Genomic DNA, 22,087 nt, shown 5'->3' on the forward strand with positions numbered 1-22,087 from the left:
GACAAAGCCTGGTTAGATACTAGAGGTAGAATCCTTGGAGAAGCTGGGATAATGAAGGGGAGGATATTACAGTAATTGACAATAAAACAGACAGAGTGCCCCCACGTAATCCAACTCCTAATACAAAGGAAATTTTAAATAGCAATTACCCTAGACTTCTGATAACAGATAAATACACCCCAAAACTCCTAGGAGCAAACTTGCACTCTTTCTCCATCCCTTGAAATTGTAAATCTTATCATGTCTTTGAAATGTAAACACCCCAAAGAACAACTAAGTCACTGCCTACAAAGACTGAAGGAAAAAAAAGGAGGAGAAAGGTTTTTTAAAATATAGACTGCTGGGCTTTCTTGGCGGTCCAGTGGTAAAGAATTTGCCTTGCAGGACCGGAGACACCAGTTCAATTCCTGGTTGGGGAAGATCTCACAACTAAGAGCAACTAAGAGAGTAACCCCTGTTCCCTGCAACTATCAGCGCAGTCAAACATAAATAAATATTTCTAAAAATAGAGTGATATAGAAGCTCCCTTGCCCAAAATCTAGTTCACAGCCTCCTTGACAGTATTCAGTTCAGTTCAGTTCAGTTCAGTCACTCAGTCGTGTCTGACTCTTTGCAACCCCATGAATTGCAGCACACCAGGCCTCCCTGTCCATCACTAACTCCCAGAGTTCACCCAAACTCATGTGCATCGAGTCAGTGATGCCATCCAACTATTTCATCCTCTGTCGTCCCTTTCTCCTCCTGCCCCCAATCCCTCCCAGCATCAGGGTCTTTTCCAATAAGTCAACTCTTCGCATGAGGTGGCCAAAGTATTGGAGTTTCAGCTTCAGCATCAGTCCTTCCTTCACCCAGGACTGGTCTCCTTTAGGATGGACTGGTTGGATCTCCTTGCAGTCCAAGGAACTCTCAAGAGTCTTCTCCAACACCACAGTTCAAAAGCATCAATTCTTCAGCGCTCAGCCTTCTTCACAGTCCAACTCTCACATCCATACATGACCACTGGAAAAACCATAGCCTTGACTAGACGGACCTTTGTTGTATTAGTCAAATATAAATCTTAAAAGTCTTCCTCACAAATATTGGATAAAAAGCTTTAACCATGTGAAGGAGAACTTAATTCATGGCTAAAGTTTTGGAATGAAAGCTATGGGGTCTCTGTATGTTTCGGTATCTGTGCATATATATGTTATGCACATGTGATGTTTTTCTATCTCTGGAAAGTATTATCAAAGTTATTTTATTAAAGAGCTCTATTTAATTGGCTTCAAGAAAAAAATAAGCTTTAATAATGGACTTATATAAAACTCAAACTCACTTTTTCTTTCATCTGCTAAAAGGAAGAAGGCTTTTTGGACTACTGGCCTGTTTGTGATATGATTAGAAATGCTTTTCTTTACCTTTTAAGTAATCTGCCTATAAAGCAAAGATTCTGTGTTTTATAAAAAATAATTTCCTGTTCTTTATCAGGTCTTGAGAAAGTGAAATCTTCTCTATTAAAAAAGCTAAGCTTATTATATATATATATATATATATATATATATATATAAAACTATGTTACTCTGCATTTGCCTTTGACGTCTTAGTTGTCACTTTGGTTAAATGGATAACTAAGTGTTGTTTCAAAATGAACTCTGACCCTACTTAATCAAGCGTTTTAAACTTTTTGATATTTTTTACAAACTTAAATTTGGGCAAAATCTTTTAAATCCCAAAATCAAATTCTAAATTAAGTCTTATTGACTTCGAAATCACTTTGGGTTTATATTAGGCTTATTCGATATGCTAAGTTACATGGAAAACAATCAAATGAGAAATGACGCTAAACTTTCTTTAGGTTTTTTTATATAAATATGTGTCATTAATATAAATGTTCCTGAAAAGGTTCTTCAAGGAGATTCACAGAGAAACTAAGATCAATTTGCCTTCATACGGTAGAGACAGCAGTGGAGCTTTCAAGCACTCCCATGAGGCACAGCACCATAATACAGGGTTGGCCAAAAAGGCCACTGGGATTTTTCCCATAAGACATTACAGAAAAACCCAAATAATCTTTTTGGCCAACCCAATATACCCGGAATGGTAACCCGAGACCCGGCCTGTTTTTCTTCCCCACATCAGTAAAATGTGCCTATTAGTGCTGACATAAGGTTAACATATGAAGACTTGCCTCTGCTGCAGGCCATTCTGCAGGCTGTACTGGAACACCTGTGAGGGAGAAGATTAGAGGTAGACATGTGGAAAATTCAAGGTCCAGGCACTGCCCTAAAGGTTGGGGGAATCATTTGGTTAAAGAAGACATTTATTGTCCCAGAAGTTGTGATTGATAAGATGCAAGCCTATTAAAACCCCTAAGAGCATGAAAAAGATGCAAGCCTTTGCAAGGATTTGGGATCTGGAGGACTTCTATTCTCCACCTGGCACAGCACTTCCACCCCTGATCTGCCTGGGAAAGAGAAGGCACATGTGGGATTGGGCATCACAGCAAGAAGCCACCTTGAGAAGGCAAAAATTCTAAAGCTCTGGACAACTCCCCAGCAGGGCTACCATTGAGTTAGATATATCTATGACTCTGGAAGGTATGTTTGGGCACTATGGCAGAGACCAGGGAAGGAGCGAGTACCCCAAGGATTTTGCCCCAGCTTTAAAAGGGGGCACAAACTTGATCCACTCCCATAGACCAACAGCTCCTAGCAATGTACATAATACTCCTCCAAGTAGAATGCCTCACATATCATGGTAATAACATCCCTTCCTATCAAGGGATAGATTGGAATATGTTCCACTGACCTACCTCTGCCATGGATCCCACTTTGACTCAATAGCATGCTTATTTGATGCAGCCCACTCTCTCTAAAAATGTAGGTGCTACTAAGCCCTGTAAAATATATATATCCTCCAAATGACCTCTATGCCTATAGCAGCCTCTATGGCCAACAGAGAATAGGTGAGTTTCCTGCTGATGCCTGGTATACAGATGCCTAGAAACAGGAATAAACCACACCACCAATAGGCTGAACTCAGAGCAGTTTGGCTGGTGATCACTCATGAGTCCAGGCTGTTAACAACCCAGGAAGCCAAGGGATGGATGATCATAAATAAACCCTTGTGGGGGCAGGATAACTGGAAAGACATTTGGGTTCATCTGCAAGAGCCTGAGGCATTTCTTAACTGCCCTCCACGCACCTGGCACTGACAGCCATAGCAACCAGGAAGTTGATGCCCTAGCTCGGGTATGAGCCCTAGCAACTGACTCTCCAGTTTATACAGCAGATTGGATACACAGAGAAGCTACCACAGCACACATTACCACACATTACCAAGGATGCAAGGCCACCCTTGAAATGACTAGTTTGATGCAGTAACAGCATGTCCTGTGTATTCAAAACTATGCCCAACTCAAGTGCCAAGGAAGTTGGGGTCGTCCACAGAATTCCCAACCATCAAGGGACTAGCACACTGATTATACTGGCCACCCCACTCTGAGACAGCATTCTAAATATGCCTTGGTTTGTGTGGACACTGCATCTGCCTTAACCCAAGCTTTTCCCTATTGTCATGCAAATCAGGCTACCATCGCCAAGGAACTCAAGAAACAGTACCACGTACAGATACCCTCATGGAACAGTGATCAGAAGTCACAGTTCAAAGGTCATGATATGCAAGACTGGACAAAAGAACACAGCATTGAATGGAGGTTTCATCTCCCCTATAACCCACAAACAACGGGATTAACAGAAAGAAAATATAAAACATTAAAGCAGCAGCTAAAATTCCTAACAAGTAAAACTATCTTGGCTGAGTAGACTAAAGTGCTCTTCCAGGATTTAATAGATTTGAATGATCAACCAGTAGAGCCTGTCGCCCCATGTGCCAGACTGGGGACACCTACCAATGCACCCAATACTATAAAGGCATGGAAATTGTAGCAAACAGCCACTGCCCCGACTCTCACCATGGATCAACATGCTATGCTGCTGAGAACACCAAGCCTCATCACACCTAGGAAAGAAGTTACCTACTGGAATTTGCAATGAGATATCCCACTGGGATGGGTAAGGTACTTGGCACCCCCAGGTAAGGGATAACTCTAGTGGGATCCTGTTGTCCTACTGCAAGCTGGATCTGTGAAAACACACTACAGCTGGAACGGAACATGCACCATCGAAAGAGGAGAGAAACTGAGGGTCTTGGTCTGGCATATCCCATTCGTGTCCACCTCCTCACACCTGTCAGTTCTGCCTCCTTCAGCAGACATGTACGGTACATACAACCAGGTCAAGTCCTAAAACTGCCAATCTCTTTCTCCTCAAGGAGGGGACACACTCTGTTTTCCACTGGTATGATCATTTGGCCATCATCTTCGTCCCCTCTATCAGCCTAGAGGACAGTATAAAGTGTCTAGAAGCCTTACAAAATTCTCTGCTGCTGCTGCTAAGTCGCTTCAGTCGTGTCCGACTCTGTGTGATCCCATAGACAGCAACCCACCAGGCTCCACGGTCCCTGGGATTCTCCAGGCAAGAACACTGGAGTGGGTTGCCATTTCCTTCTCCAATGCTTGAAAGTGAAAAGTGAAAGTGAAGTCGCTCAGTCGTGTCCGACCGTCAGCGACCCCATGGACTGCAGCCTTCCAGGCTCCTCCGTCCATGGAATTTTCCAGGCAAGAGTACTGGAGTGGGGTGCCATTGCCTTCTCCGACAAAATTCTCTGAGCAAACCTCAAATGATCTAAGCCAACAAAGTGTTTAAGCCTTCAAATAATTTAAGCCTGCCCTTAAATGAACACTGAAATGTCTACAATGAGAAAAGCTGTCCTCCAAAATAGAATTGCCTTGGACATTATATCATAAGGAGGCACCCATGCCAATATCTAAACAGAAGGTAGTGTGTTCATACCTGATGAGTTCGCCAATACATCATCACTATTAAATCACATAAAGACACAAATGAATGCCCTGAGTGACCTGACCCCAAGCCTAGGAGACTTCATAAATTAGTGATTCAGATCATACAGCTATTGGTGAGGGGGAAATTTCCCTCTCTACCCTTCTCAAGTTCTTGTGGCTGGACTAAAAATTTATACAAGACAGATTAACAGGAGAAAAAGAAATTTTAACTCATGTGCACAGAGGTCTTATAGAAGTGGGATCTAAGACGTGGACAAAGCGGGTAGTTTTTACACTTTTTAGACCAAGAAACAGTAAGTGTGTATTAGTCACTCAGTCACGTCTGACTCTTTATGATCCCATGGACTGTATCGCGCCAGGCTCCTCCATCCACGGGATTCTCCAGGCAAGAATACTGGAGTGGGTTGCCATTTCCTTCTCCAGGGAATCCTCCCTAGAGAAACAATAAATGAGGGAGGAATTGACAGAACAAAGAAATTAAGCTTTGGGTGCTTAATTAGTGAAGAATCTAAATTGTGTGGGCTTGGGGTAGTAAGTGAAAGCAATAACGAGGCATGTTTACCAGGCTTCTCAGCCCTAAATTCCCAGTCTCTGGCGATAATGGTGTCCTTTCACACTCAGGTGCACAGAGCTCACCTCTGACATGAGAGAAATTTCCTGCTTTGCAGGGAAACAGAGAGGGGTGAAATTGTCCCTCTTGTATCAACCATTTCTTAAGTAACTTAATTTCAAAATAATCAATATGCCATTGAGGCATAGTCTGAGCTCCAAAACGGCTCTTGATAACACACACACACACACACACAATGTTATTCAGTTTAGGAATCATTATCTTGATCTGTGTTTTCTCTTGCACTTGTCTAGACTGTGGCATCAGTTTTCAATGCAGCCAGACAGCCTCCCAACAAGCCCCTTCCATGCTGAGGAAAACTCTTGCTGACCACTCAGGGCACATTATGGAAAGGGGGACATACAAGATTGTAAGAGCCGGTTGTGAAGGAGGAAGTGATGGAGGAGATCAACTAGAGGGCGGGACCACCGGCTGACCCTTGAGCTGGCCCAGGGCATCAAGGCTCCTCACCCCCTCCCCTGTCCTCTGCCTGCTGCTCTTGTAGTGGGGCCTGTTCCAAGAGAGAGCAAGGTGTTACTGAGACCCTGTGGACTGAATACATGACTAACCCAGTTAAGGCCTCTATATAAACTTTTAAGATTCTCGGGGTAGGTGTGGAGATCCACTCACACCTTGTCTTCACACAGGACAGCCTTGTAAGTAAGCTCCCTGGCTTATTAGACTTGCCACCTACCAATCTGGAGTGGGCTGCCTTTTTCTTCGCTCCCTCCCTGCCCTCCATATACAGGGGCCAGTGTACGAACCAATGCATACTGAACAATCAACACAAGGCAAGAGCCGTGATGTCCACAAGACTCCTGAGAACTGTGCAGAGACTTTGTCGTGACAATCAAAACCACACATGCCTCTCAGCAGTGACTCTTTTTCCTCCCTTTGACTTTTCAGTAAAACCAGAGATGGGTCTGGAAACCACAGGTACAGTGATGATATTTTAAATAACTGCAGAGGAAGGTCTCCCAGGCAGTGTCTGTTTGACGCATGATTAACTCACTACTGAAGGTCGTATTTCCCTGAAGATCCAGGGTTTAACACCGCTACAGTCGAAAGAGGCATACAGGACAATACTGCTGAGAATGCTGGAAGAGGGGGAGGTGGAAGGAATTTTAGATTTAGCTAAATTAATTAAGGTTATTTAATGTTACTCTTTCAGTCAAAGCAACTGCTAAAAATCAATGTGGCGGCTGGAAAATCTGAGAAGTTTGGAAACTTAGGATAAAGCTTTCCAGAGTGTTCAAGGTGGTTGCCAGAGCAACCTTAGGGACCAGATACTGGAAGAGTTGAAACATTCTATTTTAAAAACAACCAGTTGTTGATCATAAAGCCAGAAATGATACAACCAAATAATAGGATACACACTGGAAAGTCTTATAAAGATGAGCATTTTCTCAAAACTGAAACTAACTCCATCTGTGAGCAATATTTTGACCCTGGAAGCAAAGAGATTTCGAAGTGACTCCTGAGAGTTTGGATGATCATCTGCTTTTTGCACAAAATATTGAAATTTAAAGCTCCTCTCTCCACTTGAACTTTCTTTCAACTCATGTCTGCATTTCAGGTTCCTCTTGCCCATCAAGTCCCATCTCACTGAAGAAGTCTCTCACATGTGCATGCATGCATTCAAACAACACTGGTTGAGCAATTTACTGAACTACTATGAGTGAGATATCCTGCCAGGTGATCCAAAGGTGAGATGACTCAGTGGCATGGTCCCGACTTTGGGGAGAGTCTAGAGGGGCAAGTCAGATAGATACATAAATACAACACAAGGCAGTGTAAGATCTGATCGTGCGACTGTAGGACCCCAAAAGTCAGTGGTTCCCAAAACTGTTGCACATCAGAATCCTATGGTAGAATGTCACAAAAATGCAGATTTCCAACCCCACTTCACAATCTGGATCTGGATATTTTTTATTTCTAAGAGGATTTTTTTAAAAAACTTTTTATTTTATATTGGAGTATAGCCAATTACCTGGCTAGCTCAGTTGGTAGAGTATGGGACTCTTAATCCCAGGGTCATGGGTTCAAGCCCCATGTTATTTTGGGGCTTCTAAGGTGGCTCAGCGGAGAAGGCAATGGCACCCCACTCCAGTACTCTTGCTTGTAAAATCCCATGGATGGAGAAGCCTGTTAGGCTGCAATCCATGGGGTCGCTAAGAGTCGGACATGACTGAGTGACTTCACTTTCACTTTTCACTTTTATGCATTGGAGAAGGAAATGGCAGCCCACTCCAGTGTTCTTGCCTGGAGAATCCCAGGGACGGGGGAGCCTGGTGGGCTGTCATCTATGGGGTCGCACAGAGTCGGACATGACTGAAGTGACTTAGCATAGCATAGCAAGGTGGCTCAGTGGTAAAGAATCAGCCTGCCAATTCAGGAGTTTTGGGTTCAATTCCTGGGTCAGAAAGATCCCCTAGAGAAGGAATCAGCAACCCACTCTAGTATTCTTGCCTGGAAAATCCCAGAGGAGCCTGGCAGGCTACAGTTCATGGGGCCAAAAAGAGTCAGACACAGCTGAGTAACTAAACAACATAACCGATTAACAATGTTCTGATAGTTCTAGGTGGACAGCAAAGGGGCCCAGTCATACATATACTGTATCTATTCTTCCCCAAACTCCCCTCCCATCTAGGCTGCCATATAATATTGAGCAGAGTTCCCTGTGCTATACAGTAGGTCCTTGTCGGTTATCCATTTTAAATATAGTAGTGTATACATGTTGTGGATCTGGGTTTTAAATGCTATGCATCTGACTCTGATGAGCAACCAGGTCTAGAAACAGCTGCTACTGGCGACAGGTGGAAGAATTTACCCTCAGCCAAAATGATAAAGATTTCACAGAAGTGGATGTGCCTTTAGAGTCTAGGGAAGATATGCACCTAAGAGGAGGGGGGTTACCTGGCTGGCCTGGGTTCAAGCTGGGGAGAAGTAGGACAACAGCCTAGAAAAGGCCCCTGAGAGGGCCAAGAAGACCAGGTGAAGGGGTCGGGACTGGAGGCAACAGGCAATGAGAAACAATCAAAGGCCTCCAAGGATGGGAGGGACACACATATGGCAATGTCAGCGGGAAAAATTTGGCTGTTATGACAGACAGATCAGTCAAAGTTGGCATCTGGTTTTAGAGAAATCTCTGATTATTAACAGTAAAGACATTAAAAAAAAAAAAAACTAAGCTGGTTGCAGTAGGAATGAAAAGAGATGAAGAAACAGTATTTAATGTCAATGTGCTGCTTTATTTCAAAACAGACTTGTTTTTAATGAGTCACGACATATTCATCTCTATAAAGCTATATTTAGTAACACCTAGGATCATGCTTCATTTATTTGTGTTTTTAGACACTTTTCTCTGGGTTTGCTCTATTTCCTACTTTGGAGAAAATGGGATTTTATCAGCCCATCAATAGAGTGCCTCCTGTGTACCAGGACAGCATAGGACCACAGCCAACTCAAGGGTGAAGAAGACGTAGCACTGGCCCCCAGGAAGACTGCGACCAGGAAAGGAGTCAGATGTGTAAATAAGACATCATTATGTAGGAAGACCACTGAAAGAGCCAGTCAGACAGAGAAGGCAGACACTTCTTTAGTGGATTATTAAAGATTTCATGGAAGAGGCCACATTTGAGTTGAAACTGAAAGACAGCATTTTAGCCCACAGAGGACATCCAAGTGATGAAACAGTGTAAGACAAGGCACAAAGAAAGGAAGTCACAGTCTTATCTATCTATGGTACTCAGCACAACCCCCAGAACATAGTAGGTACTCAATAAATGGGGAACAGATAAGTGAAAAGAAGTAGATTTCAATAAGGTTAGAAGAGGGGGTAGGAAATCAAAGAGGGTCTTAAAAGAAATGCTAAGTATTGGTCATTCATTCTCTAAAGTTGGGACCCCAAGAAGACTTTGCTTCCCTGGTGGCTCAGTTGGTAAAGAATCAGCCTGCAATGCAAGAGACTTGGGTTCGATCCCTGGGTTGGGAAGATCCCCTGGAGGGTGGCATGGCAATCCACTCCAGTATTCTTGCCTGGAGAATTCCCAAAGACAGAGGAACTTGGCAGGCTACAGTCCATGGGGTCGCAAAGAGTTGGATATGACTAAACGAAAGCAAGAAGACTTTGGATAAAAAAGTCATATATGGTAAAGATTGGCTTAGATCACTCCAACGATTATGTGCAGAGTGAACTGAGGAGCAGGGCTAGGGAGCAGACCAAAGACCAGAGGGAAAAACCCACCTAGGAGGTTACTGCAATAGTCTAGCAAAAGGAAGGAGAGCCAGAGCTCTCGAGGAAGTGGCCTGGGGAAGGAGAGTTGCAATTCATGAAGCACTTCAGAAATAGAATCCACAGACCAGTAACAGACGTGGTAGTAAACCTGAGTGGCACGAAAGCTAATCTCCCAATTAACCAAGGTGATTAACCAAAAGAGTAGGCTGTAAATCTATAGTAAGCTTATCAATTCAGTCGCTCAGTCGTGTCCAACTCTTTGCGACCCCATAGACTGCAGCACGTTAGGCCCCCCTGTCCATCACCAACTCCCAGAGTTTACTCAAACTCATGTCCATTGAGTCGGTGATGCCATCCAACCACCTCATCCTCTGTTGTCCCCTTCTCCTCCTGCCTTCAATCTTTTCAAATGAGTCAGTTCTTCGAATCAGGTGGCCAAAGTATTGGAGTTTCAGTTTCAACATCAGTCCTTCCAATGAATATTCAGGACTGATTTCCTTTAGGATGGACTGGTTGGATCTCTTTGCAGTCCAGGGGACTCTCAAAAGTCTTCTCCAACACCACAGTTCAAGAGCATCAATTCAAAAAAAAAAAAAGCATCAATTCTTTGGCGATCAGCTTTCTTTATAGTCCAACTCACACCCACACATGACTACTGGAAAAACCATAGCTTGGACTAGATGGATCATTGTTGGCAAAGTAATGTCTCTGCTTTTTAATATGCTGTCTAGATTGGTCATAACTTTTCTTCCAAGGAGCAAGCATCTTTTAATCTCATGGTGGCAGTCACCATCTGCAGTGATTTTGGAGCCCAAAAACATAAAGTCTGTCACTGTTTCCATTGTTTCCCCATCTATTTGCCATGAACTGATGGGACCAGATGTCATGATCTTAGTTTTCCAAATGTTGAGTTTTAAGCCAACTTTTTCACTCTCCTCTCACTTTCATCAAGAGGCTCTTAGTTTTTCTTTGCTTTCTGCCATAAGGGTGGTGTCATCTGCATATCTGAGGTTATCGATATTTCTCCCGGCAATCTTAATTCCAGCTTGTGCTTCTTCCAGCCAAGCGTTTCTCACGATGCACTCTGCATAGAAGTTAAATAAGCAAGGTGACAATATACAGCTTTGACGTACTCCTTTCTCTATTTGCAACCAGTCTGTTGTTCCATGTCCAGTCCTAACTATTGTTTCCTGACCTGTATACAGATTTCTCAGGAGGCAGGTCAGGTGGTCTGGTATTCTCATCTCTTTAAGAATTTCCCAGAGTTTGCTGTGGTCCACACAGTCAAAGGCTTTGGCATAGTCAATAAAGCAGAAGTAGATGTAAGTTTATGGACAGGTGACAAAAGGGAGAACTCTGAGCCTTTCAATTCCTTTCTCTGCCCCAACCCATAAAATAGGAATTCAACCAACAGTTTCCACATCTTAGGGAAGTATTAGGGAGGAAGCGTGTGGCCTGGCTTCTCTTGCTTTGGGGACTGCCTGTCCCTAAATTTCATTCATTCTTTTCCTCCACTCCTGCAAACTTGTGGTAGGTTTATGTGGCCAAGGTCTAAAGCCTGCTTAAGTGGCAACACAAGCCTTGAGCCCACCCCTCTTTGGTATTCATTACTGAAGGTGATGGAATGCTACCTTGACCATCCATGGAGCTGGATGGATAGGACACTATTTTCATCCTCATCTAGACTCATGTCTGTTCTCAATTGGTTCAACCCACAGAGGTGGACAAGTGTGATTCATTAGCACTCCTTGAGGTACAAGAAGTAGAACCAGGTAAAGATGCTCAATAGATGGCTTCAAATGCTTGCCTGGAATTCAAGAGGAAGACAGAGCAGGAGAAAAATGCACTTCCCATCTGAAGGCATCATCACTACCTCACTTCAGCTGATTGTTGCCTTAAGGGGTATGGTTCCAATACTGCCAGGTCCCTTGCAATTATTTTCCCAAAAGAAGCTGAAAATCCAGATTTTTGTATCAAATTTTCAGATTCTTAAAATATTAAAAGGGTCAACCAAAACAAATTGGCAGGCCATATATGACCCATAGACTGCTGACTGCAATTCCTAGTATAGAACAGGAAGAAAACAAGGTCAAAGGCAGAACATGAAAGAACGTCTGCATTTGGAGAGGGAAGAGGAGTCAAAAAGGAGTTAGAGATGAGTGGACACAAGACAGAAAGAAAATTAAGAGGGTCTTGTGTCAGGAAGTCAAAAAAAAGGAGTGTCTAGTAATGTCACACTATAGAAAAGTCAAGGGAATAGGAATGAAGAAGTCAATCTACTGGATTTGTGACATCATTGGTGACCTTCAGAAAATAAAGATCATGGCATCTGGTCCCATCACTTCATGGGAAATAGATGGGGAAACAGTGAAAACAGTGTCAGACTTTATTTTGGGGGGCTCCCAAATCTCTGCAGATGGTGACTGCAGCCATGAAATTAAAAGACGCTTACTCCTTGGAAGGAAAGTTATGTCCAACCTAGATAACATATTCAAAAGCGGAGACATTACTTTGCCAACAAAGGTCCGTCTAGTCAAGGCTATGGTTTTTCCTGTGGTCATGTATGGATGTGAGAGTTGGACTGTGAAGAAGGCTGAGCGCTGAAGAATTGATGCTTTTGAACCGTGGTGTTGGAGAAGACTCTTGAGAGTCCCTTGGACTGCAAGGAGATACAACCAGTCCATTCTGAAGGAGATCAGCTCTGGGATTTCTTTGGAAGGACTGATGCTAAAGCTTAAACTCCAATACTTTGGCCACCTCATGGGAAGAGTTGACTCATTGGAAAAGACTCTGATGCTGGGAGGGTTTGGGGGCGGGAGGAGAAGGGGACGACAGAGGATGAGATGGCTGGATGGCATCACTGACTCGATGGACATGAGTCTGAGTGAACTCCGGGAGTTGGTGATGGAGAGGGGGGCCTGGCGTGCTGCGATTAATGGGGTCGCAAAGAGTCTGACACGACTTAGCGACTGAACTGACTGACTGGTGACCTTCAAGATATCATTTTCAATTGAATGAAAGAAGCATCTGGCAAATTGCAAGGAATTCAGAGACAAGTAGGAATGAGGAAGTGCAAGCAGGGGTGTTGATGACTTCCCAGAATTTGGCAAGAATTGAAAGCAGAAATGTGTGGGCTGGCAATATGAAGGGTTACCAAGGTCAGTGAAATTGTTTAGAATAAGGCAGACTAGTTAAAGATGGAGGGAAAAAGAGCTGTGAGAGAGAAAGAAGGTACTCCGGAAAGAGGGAACTAGTTTGGATATGCTCCAGATTGAGTCAGAAGGAGACTGAGTCAAGGGAACCCATGGAAGCAGCAGAGAGGGGCCTGGAGGTAGAGAAGGCTCTGAGAGACAAAGATGGAAAGCAGAGCAGGAAAGAGACAGGAATCTGGCGCTGATGGGCTCCATCTACTCACGAGCGAAAGTGGTCACTGTTGAGAAACGGCAGAGCAGTTTGGACGCTGAAGGACAGTGGAGAAAGCCACTTGCACCCAATGAGGCAGTGGTGTAGGGATAAGTCAGGGGCCAGCTGCAAGCAGTGAGGACCCCCTGTAGGGAGAGGCCAGCTGGATAATGAGTCAGCAGAGGGGAACTGACGAGGTGGGACAGGCAAGTCTTTGGGGCAAGGTGTTCACGCCTGCTGCTCCTTCCTTCAGGGCTACATGGCAGGCGCTCAGAGAATACTGAAGAACAGTGTGGCCAGTCAGCTCTGTACCTGACAATCGGGGTCTCAGTTGTGCTGCTCAAAATAATGTGCATCCAGACCCCCTGGAGATCTTGTTAAAACCCAGACCAGGATCCTGTAGATCTGGGTGGGGCCTGGGAGTCTGAATGTACCACAGGCAGCTGTACCACAGCCAGCACTGCTGGACTCCCACTGCTGGTTGGCCAATTGCACAAGGAGAAAGGAGAAAAGAAAAACTGCGTCTGCGAACTTGATGGTGAACTGTCGCTTGTCCACGTCAGTAGAGGGGGTCCCTGTGATGTTCCAAAGAAGCACAGAGCCTTTATTCTAGATTGAGGAGTGGTTTTGTGATTGTTGGTTTTCATCCAACAAATCTACTCTTCTGAGTACATCTGGTTTATACTCGCATTGAAACGGACTTTTCTTTCCCAACGGACTTCTCTTTCCCATGGTCAGAAGGGAGAGATAGCCAACTGGAGTTTAGATACTGAGGTAGACAATAATATGAAGGATTATCCATCTGTGAATGATGGAAAGTCAACAGGACTTGGAAATATGAAGTGAATAAATAACCCAATGAAATAAAGGTGGGTGGAGGGGGAAAGGACTCAGGGTAAAGAGGGGACAGAGTTAGCTTTCACTCTGCCATTTTGGGGACACTGCATCTCTGTCTTTCCGCACTTTCATTTATCTTCAGGGAAGGAGCTGGACCGGAATTCACAAAGGCCCTTCCCAGCTCTAACATTCTAGGATTCTAACCCAGAAGTCTGTGACTACTGGAGTCTCAGAATTGGGTCCAACTTCCATTACCATTCACTCACTGAGCACTGACTCGGCACCCATACAGTGCAGGCACCATGCTGGGGTCTAGGGAGTTCGATCTACAACAGACTCCGTCCCTGTCCTTCAGCAGCTCATGGTCTAGTCGGGGAGAGGGACACGCAATGCTGCCTGGTAAGCCCTAGGGTAGACATCAGCCCAGGGGCTGTGGAACCCTGCAGAAGGGGCAAGACTCCAACAAAGGGAGGAAGCAAAAGGCTTCCCAGAAATGGTGACAAGAGCTGAATTTTAAAGAATGGGTAGGTTCAGCCAAAAAAAAAAAAAAAAAGGAAGAATAAGCAGGAAGAGGGAAAGTGAATGGAGCTTAGTTGGGTGTGGTTAGAGCAGGGAAGCAGGCAGCCTAAGAAGAACCACCCCCTCTGTAGAGACTTCTCCACCACCCGCTGCAGCTGCTGAAGGAGAAATCAGACACACCCCTGCCACACCCACTTCGGTGAGGCTGCATCAAGCAATTAGACCCTGAAAATCCAGCACACAAAACACAGAAAGGGCACAGGAGATGCTAGAAGAGAAAGGAAAGGAGGAGATGAGGATGCTGGGCAACCAGAGAAGGTAGTGATCACAGGGGCTGGTGACTCCAGATCAATTAAAAATAAACATCGTGGGGCAGGGCTGTGCTCTGTGCAGCAGGCTGTAAACAGCAAGCAGGGCAGCCGTCTCTGAGGACTGAGAAGCAGGAAGGGGCAGCCTCCACATAAACCTTCCTGTGGGGAAATCACCTCGCATAGTCCTCTGGTGCAAGGCTCCTCAACCCTCCTGCTGCCCATTGGAAATGTCCAGCGAACTTTAAAAAATTACCCATATTCATAGATGCTTCCAAAAAGTCAGTGTCATTAAAAAAAAAAATGGAGAGTCTCTTTCAGATTAAAGGAGAAAGTGGGAAATATGGCAACTAAATGCTGTGTGTGCTACCTGATTGGGTCCTGGATGTTTTTTAAAAACCATAAAGAACTTCTTGGGAAAAGAGAGGAAATGTGACTACAGACAACTGTTATTAATAGATAACATTATGATGACAATGGCCTTGGGTGTGATCACGGTAGTGTGGTTATGCTGGAGAGAGTATTCAGGGGTAAAATGTCATAACATGTGCAACTAAATGGTCCAGAAAAAAAAAAAAAAAAAGCTACATACCTAGGGGGCGGGGAGAACAGACACAGCAAACATGGTGAGTGATAACTTTTGGTGAAGACTACATTATAGGTATTCATTATACTACTCTTTTGGAGAAGGCAATGGCACCCCACTCCAGTACTCTCGGCTGGAAAATCCCATGGATGGAAGAGCCTGGTAGGCTGCAGTCCATGGGGTCGCTAGGAGTCGGGCACAACTGAGCGACTTCACTTTCACTTTCCACTTTCATGCATTGGAGAAGGAAATGGCAACCCACTCCAGTGTTCTTGCCTGGAGAATCCCAGGGACGGGGGGAGCCTGGTCGGCTGCCATCTATGGGGTCGCACAGAGTCGGACACGACTGAAACGACTTAGCAGCAGCAGCAGCATACTACTCTTTTAAAAAAAGTTTATTGGAGTATAGTTGCTTTACAGTGTTGCATTAGTTTCTACTGAACAGCAAAGTGAATCAGCTATACACATACCTATATCCTCTCCTTTTTGGATTTCCTTCCCGTCTAGGTCACCACAGAGCACTGAGTAGAGTTCCCTGTGCTCTACAGCAGGTCCTCATTAGTTATCTGTTCTACACATAGTATCAATAGTGTATATGTGCCAGTCCCCATCTCCCAATTCATCCCACTCCCCTTTTCCCCCTTACTACCCATGTTTGTCCTTTACATCTGTCTCTATTTCTGCTTTGTAAATAAGACCATCTATATGAATTTTTCATTATTTTACTCTTGAAACGTTCCCTTCCATTTGACATTTCTCCCTCCCCCAAGAAAAAAAAAATGTTTGTAAGTTCCTATGTAGCAAATCTCACCACTATATTGGAAACTCAGAGGGTGGGGCCAGGGCCTCAGCATTTTATGAAACGCTGTGCAGAGGGCCTTGGTTCAGGCAGGCATGAAAAGTGCTGCCCTGTTTTTTCTTGGAGCTGGAAACACCTCTGACCTCTAAAAGCCTACGCATCCCAGCAGCTGAAAGGCTTTGCCGACTGTTGGAGGTGCTAGGAGATTTGGGGGGAGCTAAGGACCAGGTAGGTGTCTGTGCACCCCACCCAGCCCTGCGCTAGGGAGGGGAGGTGCAGGGTCAAGGAGGAAGTCGGCCCCAAGACCCGCTGGGCCACAGCAGCCAGGCCACACGGGGCACTTACATGCAGTAGTGAACCTGAATGCTGAACCCTGCCTGGCAAAGAGTCTCAAACTTGACTGCGTATTATAATCACCAGGGGAGGGGGGAGGTTTTAAAAATCCTGACTCCCAGGATTTATGCCAAACCAATTAAGTCAGAATCTCTGGAGACGGAACCCAGGCATCAAAATTTCTTAAAACTCCCCAAGGATTCCAGTGTGCAGCCAAGTTTGAAAAACAGAGTACTTCGCAAACATTAGATATCACGGTTAATAATTATGTGGGCCTGACAAAGGCGGTGGCCAGCTACAGGACTCTACCAGCCCCAGCATCGGCCATGGGCTGGGTCAGCACCCCGCGGGCATTTCAGCAGAACTAGGTAAGCACCAGGCACACCCACACCCCAGCCCCCTGCCAAACACACACACACCGCTTGTGTATAAAACACCCAAGTCACTGCTGCTCTGAAGCTCCCTACGGCAGCCCATGGGGCATTCTACCCATTCTGACTCAAGGTGAGCAGTGAATGGCAGTGAAGAGCTGTGTGCCAATCAGGCCACGAAAGGCTGAAGTTGGAGAGCCTTGGCTTTTGCCGGTGGTCGAGTGAGGCCTTGGGCTGCTGTTCTGGAGGCAGCCGTGTGGGTTGCGCCGGTACACATACTGCAGGGGATAAGGGGTGGGATGCAGGTGGAAGAACGGAAGGTCTTAGACTGCGGGATGAAAATGACATCACCTACGTAGCAGGAGGGCAGCACATCCTCGCTTTTCTGGCCCTGAAAGAGAAGTGATGCACAGCCCCTTCTCTCCCAGAGACAGCGTTCCAAATCGGCATGAGCTGGAAGGCTCTCAAAGGTCCTGAAGGCTCTCCAGAGGGGACATGCTGCAAGCGCTAACGTCAGCCCTTCCAACCAGTGTGTTTCTGTGGGACCAGGGCAGTGACTAGAAGGAGGCTGCTGGGGGAAGGATATTACCTGCAGCTTCTGGTGAAAACTCCCCTGACCTGTGAGGAGAGGGCCTTGAGGAGAGAGGAAGGGATGAGGGGAGAGACAGGGACGTGAGAGGGAAGAAAGGACCCTGGAGTCTGCAAGGATCGCTCTCAGAAGCCCTCCACCCTGGTGGAACATGAGAAGCCCCTGGGCAGCTCTGGCAAACACCACTGCCCGTGCCCCCTTGGCTAATTAAGTGAGACACTCTTATGGGTGGACCTGGAATTTAAAAGCTCTCCAGGAGACTTCAATGTGCTGCCCAGACTGAGAAGCTCAGGTCTGTGAGAACAACTTCCTGACCACAACCTTTTTGGGAAAGTAATCCAGCAAAATTTTAAGAGTACAAATTCATATCCTTTTTAACCTGATAATCTCACTCCTGCGATATAAACACACAAAGGTGTTTATTGCAGAGTTACTGATATAGGCCAAATCAACAAAACTGAAAAGAGACAGAAAGTCCACAAATATGGACATGACTGAACAAACTGGGTGGACTGTGGTAAAGAATCCGCCTGCAATGCAGGAGATCCCAGTTAGATTCCTGGGTTGGGAAGATCCGCTGGAGAAGGGATAGGCTACCCCACGCCAGTATTCTTGGGCTTCCCTTGTGGCTCAGCTGGTAAAGATCTGCCCACAATGCAGGAGACCTGGGTTCAATTCCTGGGTTGGGAAGATCCCCTGGAGAAGGGAGAGGCTATCCACTCCAGCTGGCCTGGAGAATTCCATGGACTGTATAGTCCATAGGGTTGCAAAGAGTCAGACATGACTAAGTGACTTGCACTTTCACTGTGGAATACTATGAGAGTTTGTGATTATTCTTAAAACAGTTAGATCTATAGACTCTACTGATCTAGAGAGTTGTCCATAATAAAATGGTATGTGGGGGAAAAAGTTACAGAAAAAATCTTTTTCAATTATTGGGGAAAAAAGGCAAAAGGCCAACTCTGAGTGAATGTACACATATGTGTGTGTGTGTGCTTATGTGCTTTTGTCTGTGTTTGTGCATGGACGTAGGAGCAGAGACCCAAGCTTTTAACATTAGTTATGTCAGAGAGTCAGGAATAGAGAGGAGTTGGGAGCTTATTAATATTTACTTCGAATTAACTGAGCATCATTTTCTAGTTAAAACAAGGAGATACGACATCTACAATTAAAATCATCAATGAAGAAAACCCACAGAGTATCTGACTCTTTCAGGATCCTGTAGCCCGCCAGACTCCTCTGTAAGTAAGGTAAGATTACTGGAGTGGGCTGCCATTTCCTTCTCCAGGGCATGTTCTCGACTCAGGGATTGAACTGGAGTCTCCTGCACTGGCAGGTGGATTCTTTACCACTGAGCCCAGGGGAAAGATGACCTAGATTCAAGTCCTGGCTTTGCATGTCCTAGCTTCAGTTCCTTAATCCCTCTGCCCTCAATATGCTCACTGGCAAAAGGGGACCAAAGTGATGCCTACATCAGAATGGCACCCACATCAGAGATGAGCATTAAGTGAGATGACCAGGCAAGCGCTTTGCACGACGACATCTGGCATATTCTAGGCCACATACAGTAATTTAATAAACATTGTTGTCATGGAAAAAATTGTCCCTAAGTCACTAAAGACCAATCTTCAAAGTCTAGGTAAGCTCACCTCCTCCAGCAAAGAAAAAACCCAAGCCCCCTTGTCACTCTCTGCTTTGCTTCAACCTTCCCTAGAGCTGTGCATATAGTGACTTTTGTGTGCAGCCTGCACTACGGGTGGGCAGTGTTCTTTATGACTTCCTCCAGCTCTGGAACGGGTCACACTGTCCTGCTACCCAGTGACAGCCTCTGGGCAGGGAAGTGCCTGGGATCTCCTGGGAAAAGATGTCCTACAAACAAAAAATAGCTACAATAATTATAAAACTTCAGCCATCCTCAGTAACTGGCCCTTCTGTAAATGCTCACAGTGCATACATGGATTTGGTCCTGACCCTGGGCCCGCTGAGGAGAAAGGAGCCAAAGCTAATTAGAATGATGAACGACCCCAGCCTTGTCCAGCGTGTGCTGAGTCAACTCTCTACGCTTGGATGACTGGCTCCACACGCACCTCCCTGCAACGGGTGTGACAGTTCGAAGAGGCCAGGCCCTGTTCTTTCTGTTTGGGGCATCTCTCCTGGACAATGATAGGAGCACTTCTTCACAGGCTTTGCTCAGAACAAGCTTGCTTTTTATTCTGATAAACACCCAATAAAATCCAACAGAAAGAATCAGTCTTGCCCTCTCTTTCCCTGGATAACACTTGTGCGTGATAAGAAAACACTCCAGAAATCTAAACCCAGGGGCTTACCTTTCACTCTGCTATTTGTCAAGGAGCAGAATTCAAGGGAAGGCCAAACACTGCTCCTAACCAAGGGAATGTCGCTGCCATAAAAACTCTTTCCTGGTACCCATATGGATCCTGTGACAGGTTGAATTGTGTTTCCCCCCAAAATTCGTATGTTAAAGTCCTAACTCCCAGTAATCAGATCAGAATGTGACTGGATTTGGGGAGGTAAGTCTTTAAATCAATGGGTGTGTGTACGTGTGTGTGCTCACTTGCTCAGTTGTGTCCAACTCTTTGGGATCGCATGGACTGTAGCCTGCCAGGTTCCTCTGTCCACGGAATTTCCCAGGCAAGAATACTGGGGCAGGTTGCCATTTCCTCCTCCAGGGGATCTTCCCTACTCAGGGATTGAACCCACATCTCCTATGTCTCCTGCATTGGAAAGTAGATTCGTTACTACTGAGCCATCCAGGAAGCCATAGTTAAGGTTAAATCAGGTCACAACAGTGGACCCTGTTCCAATATGATTGGTATCCTTACAAGAAGAAGGCATTAGGACATAGACACACAGGGCGATGACCAGGTGGGGACGCAAAAAGAAGTCAAGCCAAGGAGACAGGCCTCAGGAGAAGCCCACCCCGTTAACACCTTTGCCTCTTTCTTGTAGTCAGACTGGAGAAAGGCAGGGCACACACATGCTTGTGGCTGACAGGGGATCGCCTGAACGGATAAATGCCAGTGGTCAGAGGGCGGTATCCAAGTGTGCTCTGCAAATTCCATGCATGGAACTGTCCTGGGGAAGGCAGAGAAACATGCTTTTAATCCCTAGTGCATGGAGACATAAAAACTACTAGAAAGGGCAGGCGTTTGAAAGTAGAGCTGGATTTGAATCCAGACCCAGCACTCTCCACCTGAGTGATGTAAGCCCTCTGGCCTCAGGTCCCCATTGCCACCTCACAGAGTTGTTGAATAAATCCAAGAATAAACCCAAGACTGTGGGTAAAGTACAGAGCATATCCAGCCATTCTGCCAGCAAAGAATTACTGAAAAGGTGCTGTTTTCTAGGTCAGGTGTTAAGCAGGGAACAAGAAACAAGGGCCCCGCCCTCACCAACATTATAGTTGACTAAGGAAAACAAACATTTTACAAAGAATCGTCCTTCTGACTTTGCCCTCCCACACTGCATTCCTTTCACGTTCACAATATTGGGGCTCGAAGTATTTCATCAATAACTGAATAACTTAAATGTCAAATACTCCAAAACAATCCAATGTCCCTCATTTTTGGTTTTTATTAACAGTTGGCATCAACACTATCAAAAGGCATTTGAAGTAGCACAGTTATACGTTTGTGTGATGGTTAATACAAAGAGGATTATACAGACCCTCACAGGAGAGGCGTTGTTGGATATTTCATCAGTCCATCCTGCTGACGTCATCTGAACAGTGTATATATTCCCGAGAGCGGGGATCTTGCTTAAGTGGCCCCCTTATTCAGTCCCTACCAGGACACCAGTGATACCACTTTATGCTGATGCGCTGAGTGGTAAGGGCAGTGATGTCACCATGAGAAAGGCCACAATAGCAGAGCTGTTTTTGCCGTGTGTTGCCCGCCCACCTCCCTGTGCTATAATCGGGGACCACTGTCTTCCAGAATTTCATCACTGCTCAGACCATGTGGCAGACACAGAAAGGGAACACCATGGCTTTTCTGTCCCTTTGTAATAATGGCTCTTTGCATTTGTATAGCACATTTACCGTATTCAGTGCATCTTCTTGTCTATTGGCTGGTCTTATCCTAATGAAACAAAACCCCATGTGTTTTGTAATTGTCTGTGCCGTAGAGACAGCTTACGAATCAGTCAGTGAAATTGTGCTGGAGGAGGCCCGATGCCCCAAATCTCTTAAAGAATAACAAATCCCACAGAAGTTGCGAATGGAGCCAGCATGATAATGCAGCAATACAGCTATTCCGTGGGGAGCAGATGCATCTGGAGCATGGGAATCAATTCAGCACAAGCCGGGGAGCCCAGAGGAGTTCTCTTCTGAGTCTCAGGGCTCTCCCTGTGGGCCCTGCCTGGGCGGAGGCTGGTACCCGGTTCTAACTGTAGGGAGAGACAGAGACTGGACAGCAACCACAGGGAATCAGAGACCCTTAGGATTTGGTAACACTGGCACATTTTGTGGCCCAGAAACGTGACCCAGAAATGTTTATTGCTTTTTCAGCAGTTTGGAAAGGGCAAGAATGAGTATCTGGAAGGGTGAGCATTTCGGGGGCTGAAAACCAGAAT

At 45.5% G+C, this 22,087-nt stretch overlaps 1 protein-coding gene across 25 annotated transcripts in view; it reads right to left on the minus strand.

The window, feature by feature from the left end:
- CNIH3 (cornichon family AMPA receptor auxiliary protein 3) overlaps positions 1–22,087 on the minus strand; it is a 182,540-nt gene that overhangs the window by 35,788 nt on the left and 124,665 nt on the right. For 11 of the 25 annotated variants that reach the window (XM_070385442.1, XM_070385441.1, XM_070385443.1 and 8 more), the window contains one exon: positions 2,168–2,205. The exons of the other annotated variants lie outside the window; for them this stretch is intronic. In XM_070385442.1, the coding sequence (XP_070241543.1) occupies positions 2,168–2,205 (38 nt within the window). The remainder of the gene's footprint in view (positions 1–2,167; positions 2,206–22,087) is intronic. 25 annotated transcript variants of the gene reach the window in all.

This window comes from Bos mutus, chromosome 16, assembly GCF_027580195.1.
Source record: "Bos mutus isolate GX-2022 chromosome 16, NWIPB_WYAK_1.1, whole genome shotgun sequence".
NCBI lineage: Eukaryota > Metazoa > Chordata > Mammalia > Artiodactyla > Bovidae > Bos > Bos mutus.